This window comes from Nematolebias whitei, chromosome 5 (genome assembly GCF_014905685.2).
Source record: "Nematolebias whitei isolate Nwh7 chromosome 5, NemWhi1, whole genome shotgun sequence".
In the NCBI taxonomy this organism is placed as follows: Eukaryota; Metazoa; Chordata; class Actinopteri; order Cyprinodontiformes; family Rivulidae; genus Nematolebias; species Nematolebias whitei.
In genome coordinates, this window is record NC_056502.1 from 25,022,613 (window position 1) to 25,031,487 (window position 8,875).

Consider the following 8,875-nt stretch of genomic DNA (forward strand, 5'->3'; position numbering starts at 1 on the left):
AATGTCTGTAAAATGTAAATGTTTTGTTTGTATATGAGAGCATTGAGGTCTGGTGGGCATTGAACTCTCTGAAACCAGCACCAACATGTGAGTTATTAACAGTAGAGCTTGTTGTACCTCGGCCGCAGCTGCTCCTACCTCGGCGTGGACGACATGTACCGCCCAACCAGGCCTGTTAGGCCCGTAGCCCTGAGCATTGGTGCTGAGCATCCCTTATTTCTTCAGACATCCAGCCACATGTTCAGTTCAGTTTGAGAAGAAAATCTGACTCGAACCAACAAAATACTAACAAGGTTTTTAGTTTTGGACTGGATGAATTTGAATCGTTCACTCCAGCTAATGGAGTAAACTTCCCTCCCTCTCTTCCAGAGTGCTGGCGCCTAAATGTGCTGCCTGTAACCAGCCTATCCTGCCCTCAGAGGTAAGACAACGTTTCTGTCATCTTATCTCCCACTGCCATGAAAAGAAGGCAGTTATCTAACTGCCTAGATGTGTATGTCTGTTAGTAAAATATTTCATGAACTACAGACAAGTTAACAACATTCTCCAAGTATCTATTGGCTGTACATCTACAACTAAAAACATTTTGTGTCAGTCCAGTTCAATATGGCTGCCACAGCTAATTGACTTTAAGCAACACAGAGTTTGTTTTGACTCGAGCAGTTTGACAAATAATGAGCTAAAATTTGTTCTGGTAGTACCGTGTGTTTTTGGACTATAAAGTGCACCTTTAATTTTCTCAAAAATCGACAGTGAGCCTTATAATCAGGTGCACCTTATGTATTAATTCTGGTCGTGCTTATTGACCTCGAACCAATTTTATGTGGTTATTGTGAATGAGTTGAATAAAGTTTGACTTGTCTGTTTTGTTTTGCTTAATGTGCCTTATAATCCGAGAGTTAGTCCCAGTAGAGTTTTGAATGCGAACAGATAATTTAAGATTTTTGTTTAAAAAGGTACCATGGAAGGAGACGGGCAACGTGCATTCATTCTAGGAATGATAGTTTTATTTCAAAATGATGCATCTGATTGTAGAATGTGTTATCAATATAAACAAGTATTGGCTCTCTGTTAAGACATAACTTACTGTTTTATTCAATGGAAACACTAAACTTTGCTTTATGCCACAGATGAACATTTTAAAAAACAAGATTGCTTTATTTACAAAGATGTAGTTTTTTTTTTTTTTTTTTAGAAGTAAAGTTAGAAAATCTATTTAAAAGCAGAAATAATTCACAGATAGATGTGGTTACACCAACATCTCTAAACCTTCATTGATCTTTTGAAGGTTTTGTCTGAAGGAGAAGAGAAACCAGTGAAGCGTTTTCTGATGAGATTGCTTTCATGTGAATTTTTCTTTCAGGGCTCAGATGAAACTATAAGAGTTGTTTCCATGGACAAAGACTATCACGTGGAATGTTATCACTGTGAGGTGGGTTTAAAACGAACAGAAAAGTTACTTGGGAAAACTGAAAAGGTTTGCTGTGCAGCTCTGAGTCACAGAGTCTCTGAAAAGCTCATTAAAATAAATTGAATGAGCAGATTCGTGATCTTAATTAGTCTTAGTAATTATGCAGTGCTGAGTCAAGCAGGTATGAAACTGCTCTCCATCTTCTTCTTTTTCTTTGTCAGCAGCTGCACTTTTAGTTTTATCAGTTGAAAATTGGTGAGATAATGTGGAGGGAGTGACTGAATGTTTCAAACTGATAAAAATAACTAGAGAAACTGCATTTCCTGCAAAACTGCAGTGTGAATGCTTATTGCTGAAGAACTTTGTGGAAAAACTGCTGAAATTAGTTAAACATGCTGAAATGTAACTGAAATGGAAGAACAAGCCTAAGTTAGCAGAAGAAAAGAGAAAGAACACATATTTGCTGGAATAGGTTTAAATTAGCAGCAATTAGAACAAAATAAGGAAAATGGCTTAAAAAGCTGAAATTTGACAACTACAAAAAAAAGGGGGGGGGGGGCTGAAAGAGCTAAAAAAAAAAAGCTTACACTACCACAAGGAAGTGGAAGAAGCTGAAATGAGCTAAAGAAATGTGGAATTAGCTGAAAACACTAAATTTAGCACAAAACAACTAAAAAGTAGCCGACATGGCAGAAAAAGCTGAAAGGACCATAACAAATTTAAATCAGCAGAAATAAGTTTCCAGTAATTACGGTAGGCTGAAAGTAGCAGAAATTACCACGTAAAGCTTGAGTTTATCTGAAAAGAGCAGAAATTAGCTAAAAAAAAATTGAAAAGCTAGCTGAAAAAGTAGAACAAGCTTAAATTAGCAGAAGAAAGCAGAAATAACGTTTGCCTAATTAGGCTGAAAGAAGCAGAAATGAGCACAAAAAATTGGAAATTATCTGAAAAAAGCCTCAATTAACAACAACAAAAAACAAAACACCTGAAAAGTAGCTTAAAAAGCAGAAAGAAGCTTACATTTTGTATATAATCCCATTCCACCACATGTACCACATGAGATGTGAATGACAATAATGAATCTCTAACCGACTCTCTGACTCTGAAATTACCAGAAGGAATTCTAGAGAGCACATTTTTGTTGAATTAGGCTGAAAAAAGTCAAAATTATTGCAGAAAAATGTGGAATTAGCTGAAAAAGCTAGAATTAGCATAAACAGCTAAATAGTAGCTGAAATAACTGAAACTAGCAGAAATAAGCTGAAAGGAGCATAACAAGCTGAAATGAGCTAAAATAATTTAAGTAGACTAAAAGAGGCAGAAATGAGCACAAACAACCTGAATTTGTCTAAGAACAGCTGAAATTAGCTAAAAAAAATGCTAAAAAGATAGCTGAAAAGTTAGAACAAGCCTAAATTAGCAGAAGAAAGCAGAAATAACATGTTTGCCCAATTAGGCTTAAAGAGGCAGAAATGAGCACAAAAATTTGGAAATTATCTGGAAAAAAGCAGAAATTTGCACACACACAAAAAACAGCTGAAAAGTAACTAAAAAACAGAAAGAATCTTAAGTTACCAGAATGAAGTGAAGAGAGCACATTTTTGCTGAATTAGGCTGAAAAAAGTTGAAAGGAGTGCAAAAATGTGGAATTAGCTGTAAAAGCTCAAATTGGCATAAAAACAGCTAAATGGTACCTGAAATAGCAGAAAAAGCTTAAACTTGCATAAATAAGCCCAAAGGAGCAAAATAAGCTCAAGTTAGCAGAAAAAAAGTTAGAAGAAGAACATCAATTTTGTATAGTTAGAAGAAAGATTCTGAAAAGAGCACAAAGCAGCTGGAAACAACTGCTGAAATGAGCTAAAAGTAGCTGGAAAAAAAGTTAAAATTTGCTCAAGAAAGCTGAAAGATGCTGAACCTGAACAAAATGTGAAAGGAGAAGTCAAAAGTTGTAAACAGATCTGAAGATGTGAAGCATGTAAAATGAGCTCAATTCATTTTCAGTGATTAAAAAGTGACAGAAAAGGCTAAATATTTCAAAAAGCTAAAGCTGCACCAATACCAAAAGTCCTAGCTCCCTCCTCCTGAACGAGCGGAACATTTTGATTTATGATGCGTTGAAATAGCACCTTCTGGTGCTATTTCAAACTGTGGAACGAGAAAGATGCAGAGAAACGTACGGATGAAAAAAGGATCACAATAGTGTGAATGCTTCATAAACATCCACACAATAAATGTATATTTTAGACAATATTTATCCTCGAAAATCTGCCAGTCAAATGCCTCATAATGGGCTGAAGCAGTTGTTTCTCTCAGGATGTTTTTTCTCTTCTCAGTGGTCAGAGTTTAATAAAACGCACAGATGAGTCCAGTTCTCCTCTGTTCCTTCCTGTTGCGCTCACTCGTCTTTAATAATGTGTCATTCAGGACTGCGAGATGGAGCTGAACGACGAGGAGGGCCACCGCTGCTACCCTCTGAACGGTCACCTGCTCTGCCACTCCTGCCACCTGAAGCACATCCAGCCGGGCTGCCCTCCATCCATCCCTGCCTCCTCCTTCTAACGCGTCTGTGGGTGGTGGGGGACTCCTGCTGGATCGGAGGGGAAACGGCAGGAGTGGATTTGTTCGATTCTTGTTGTAGAGGATTGATTTGTTGCAACACATTATTCTCTGACGGTTACTGAAGTTTGTGATGCACCAAAGCCTCGCTTTGGAAGCTGCACGAGCGCTATCGTATAATTATTTATATATAAACATCGATTGTCTCTGTAAATATTCTGTTTGCTTATGTGCATCCTCGTGTGCCTTTAACTTAACATTTGCACGTCTGCAACATTTACAGCGAGTGAGCAGTTTACCATCAGAAGTCGTCCTTTTTAATTTTTCAAATTATGGGATGAGAATTCTGCACCGTGGCTCTGACCGGTACTTGACAGAAATGAAGCATTTAAAACTCTTGGAAAGTAATAGATCATTTATAATATTATTTGATACAGTGTATATAAATAATAACATTCATAAGTCCTGGAGACTACTTTTTTTCTCAACACCTTAAAGAAAGCAGCCGGAGAGGTATTGTTCCCTCATCTTGATTTATTTTCTGACTATAAATACACAATTAAGATGCAACAATCTGACCACAGCCACCTCATATCAACATCACATTGTTGCTCTGAAGATGTTTTATTAACCAACGTTTGTGCAGATCATTGTGTTTTCCTGAAGTCCGACGAAGAAAGCTTTAAACAAGCTGGTTGTATCGTTTTCTGAAGAATAAACTCATTACAAGACACGATTGGTGCTTATTGATTGACCTGACTTTTCTTTACTACTTTATTATTAGGCCTGTAAATATAGGTTGTAAATGTTCCATTAGTTTTATTCTTTACAAGCCTGTAGTTAATAACTTTTTTTCTCATTTATACTTTGTTGCAAACCATAATCCGTGTATGCAAAAAAGTACACATGTATGTATGTATGTATGCAAAGAAAAATTAGTTTCCTAATTAAAACCCAAGCTATGCTCTAGTCCTGCAGAAATACACATTTGAAAAGTTTTACTTATGTACTTTCAATAAAAAGGAGAGTTTTCCAACTTAAAGCATGAGTTGCTTGTTATTTGAAATCTTCATGTCTTGGACAACTGTTGGTTAAGATGAAATCCAACAGTGTTCAGTCAGGTCATCTGGATGGTTTCTTTTATTGCTGAGACGTTTCGTCCTTCATCCAAAGGACTTCTTCAGTTCGAGGAGCCATAAACAAACTGTGGCGTCCCACAAGCACCAACTCCCATAGTGGGGAAAAAAAAAATGCTGGTGATAAGATGGTTTATGGGGCTCTCCCTCACCCCCGTTAACTCCTCTGAGGCAGCCATGCCTCAGTTTATTTGTGGCTCCTTGGACTGAAGAAGTCCTTTGGATGAAGGACGAAATGACTCGGCAAAAACAGAAATCGTCCAGTTGACCTGACAATGTTGGATTTGTACTTGGATTATTGAGCATGAACTTTGGTGTTAAAATGAAAAGCTAATATAGAATTTGTGTTATATAATTTTTGGAACATAAACATCTGATAAATTTCTTTTTTGTCATTTATTTACTTATTTTAATCCAGGAAAGAATGGCAAAGCATATTTTTGAAGCAGCGTAGACTGTTCAGGCAGAGTGGGTCAATAATGAATTCACATTAGGTTTATATCCTGTTCCTCTTTTCATTGTTTCGTTCATTGGTATTAAACCCCATCCATCTTTCTCTTGTCCACTTATCACTTGTCTCCTGTTCACCTTTTCTCATGCTTCACAAGCCTCCAAAACATTTCACAGTTTTTGTGCTGCTATTATTCAAAGAAGAATATCCGATCTTCACCTAGATGTTTTTAAAAGTGTCTCCTTACTTAAAAAGCTGACCCATATCAATCTTCTCTTTCTGACCACATCTGGCCCTTTATGAAAGTGGAATATACGCTTTGAGGATCATTAGGCTTTCTCCAGCTGTAGCAGGAGCTTAGAAGATTTGAGATTAAAAATAAAACACAAGATTATTCTCTTTTTGTTTATTTTTAATTTAAATGTTTAGTAACCAGAACACAAAATAATCCAATGAGGAAAAACTGCACTGAATTTGATTTCAGGGTTTCACTGGAGAGACGAGTCTGAGGAACATCTGCAGTTTCACTCTCTGTACACTTGGTGGCACCCAATATTACCACAAATAACCTTGTACTTTATATACAATATACTGTATATATTGGATACTGTGTATATATATGTAATCAATTTATATGTAAATATATATATATATATCTATATATATATACATTATATATATATATATATATATATATATATATATATATATATATATAATGTATATGTGTGTGTTCAATTCAATTCAAGACAAACGTTTTTACAATTTATTTTTATTTATTTTTTTAACCCATAGAGGCCCTGACTTAACTTTTTTAGATTTTCTACCTGGATTATTGACAGTGGTGGACAAAGTACTCATTTCTAGTACTTAAGTAAAAGTATTGATACTCATGGTTAAATCTTACTCAACTACAAGTAAAAGTTGCTCAGTCAAAACTTTAATTGAGTTAAAGTACTGAAGTACTTACTTTTGAAAATACTGAAGTATTAAAAAGTACAAGCATTTAAAAAATACTCAAGTATTTAAAAGTACAAATTATATTTTCTAATATCGGTACATTGCTGTATTGTTTTGAGTGATTTTACAGGAGCTTGTAACTCTCTGAAACCACCTGATGACGTATTGACGTAGAACCATTCTAACACCACATGCCTTAATTAAACCTATAAACCACAAATAATATCTTCCCTGCATTTTACATGTTTGTGGAACATCATGGAAATCCTAACAGATGATGCACATTTAGTCTTTTCCTCAGCTTCAGTATTCATACACCTCAGTATTTATCTGTAAAAGTGCATATATTGACAGCAACAACTTAACACAGGAGAGGAAACAGTAACACTGATAACTGAAAGTTCTGCCATACTTAACATAGACGCTTACAAAACAATGACTGTTCTGCACAGATGAATCTAGAATAATACCTGAATCAACAATTGGCCAACTGCATTTAAGGAAAGAAAAACAGCAACAGTGGATTACAGAGCTGAGCCAAAAGGAGCAAGAAACTTCCTAGAAATGTAGTTGAGTCGAAAGTACTATATTTGTCTTTGAAATGTAGTGGAGTGACAGTCATAAGTTCCCCCAAAAAACACAAATACTCAAGTAAAGTAAAGATACTCAGAAAATGTACTTAAGTACATTGGGGGAGTGGTGGCGCAGAGGTTAGAGAGGTGGGCCTGTGATCCGAAGATCGCCGGTTCACGCCCCGACCCCGACAACATCAAAATTGTGGGTGGGGTAGGTGAAACACCCACACTTGCCCCCACCCTCATTCGCCCCACTCTGGGCCCATGAGCAAGGCCCTTAACCCCCACAATGTGCTCCCTAAACAGGTCTCTCTTGAAAATGAGTTCTCGTGGCTCAATGAGACTAACCTGGATAAATAAAGGCTAAATGAAAAAAAAAAAAGTACAATACTCAAGTAAATATACTTTGTTACTGTCCACCACTGATTACTGAGCATGCATCAGGATATATTCAATTCAGTTTATTTATACAGCACCAAGTCACAACAGAAGTTATCTCAGGGTACTAAACAAGAACATCCACATACATTATAAATGTCAATTAGAAACATTTTCTATCTAAGGAAGGAAGTATAGGAAATGATATATATGACAATATTTGTGTTTTGATCTATTTGTGTTGCATCGTCCATTCTTGAGCAACTGCAGGTCCACAGGAGCAACATACTGTACTTAAATATATGAGCTAAGTGCATTTTGAAAAGGATTCTTAGATTGCTACAAATTTCTGTTTTAGGACTCAAAAGAAAAAGTTCCTGCAGATTAAAAAGGTAACATTTACACAAATATCAGCAGCTACAGACTGCAGGCAGTTACACACTTTAATAACTCTGCGCTAGAATAAAAGACAAAGTGTCAACAATTTTAATGAACGTTTCATAGTTCGGTCCATTGTTGTCAGGCCAGCAGCACAGAGAAGTCTCATTGAAGTCAAGATGGAAAAGTAGCCCATCTTAAAATTAATTTGCAAAGAATTGGGATGTTTCTGTAATATCTGTAAAAAATAACCCCACCTCATCGTTCCCATCTCAACCTCTAAAGGACAGCGTAGACGTTAAAGTCCTTGGGCCAACACTTTTCCCTATAGTGGATATCTCTGGGACCTCTTCCAAATTAATTAATTATTAATTAAACATTCACATAAGAAACAACACTCTACAGAAAACATGCACATGCACAGCAATGCAGCCAATGAGAACTTCATCTGAGCAGAGTGGAAGCTTTGATCACTTCAGGGCTTCATGAATGTTGTAAAAATGTTAAACACAAACATGAATGGTCTAAATGCTGCAATGTGTCCAGCTGAAATTGTGTTAGCAAACAATTAGATTTAAGTTCAAATGTTTTACATTGGGGTACTGTGGAAAGGTTACAGACTATTAACATCTTACCTGTTGTAGATAGCTTTTTGAACAACTTCTGTTTGGAGAAAAATAAAAAGTTTAACTCAGACTGGATTGGTAAACGATCAGCTGATTGTAGCAGGACCCAGATTAGATTGGGATGCTGCAATCTTAAAACAACTCCAATCTTCAAAAATAATCTGACCATGCACAACGATACAGTGATCATTGGTCGAACCTCAGATCCAGGAGGAACAATGTGGGTTCATCCTGTTCATGGAAGACTTGAGCTCTTTACCTTCACTAGAGTCCTCAAGGGGTCATGGGAGTTTGCCCATCCAGTCTACATGTGTTTTGTGGATTTTGGACCATGTTCCTCGAGGTACAATGTGTGTGTGTGTGTGTGTGTGTGTGTGTGTGTGGGGGGGGGGGGGGGGGGGGGG

The 8,875-nt window shown here is 36.6% G+C and overlaps 1 protein-coding gene across 1 annotated transcript in view; it reads left to right on the forward strand.

The window, feature by feature from the left end:
- The window catches only part of LOC119409501 (LIM domain-containing protein 1), a 25,202-nt gene extending 21,209 nt beyond the window's left edge, over positions 1-3,993 (forward strand). Inside the window, exons 6-8 of the mRNA XM_037676389.1 lie at positions 370-421; positions 1,364-1,432; positions 3,836-3,993. Of these exons, the coding sequence (XP_037532317.1) occupies positions 370-421; positions 1,364-1,432; positions 3,836-3,970 (256 nt within the window). The 3' untranslated portion in view covers positions 3,971-3,993. The remainder of the gene's footprint in view (positions 1-369; positions 422-1,363; positions 1,433-3,835) is intronic.
- Positions 3,994-8,875: the final 4,882 nt, after the last annotated feature.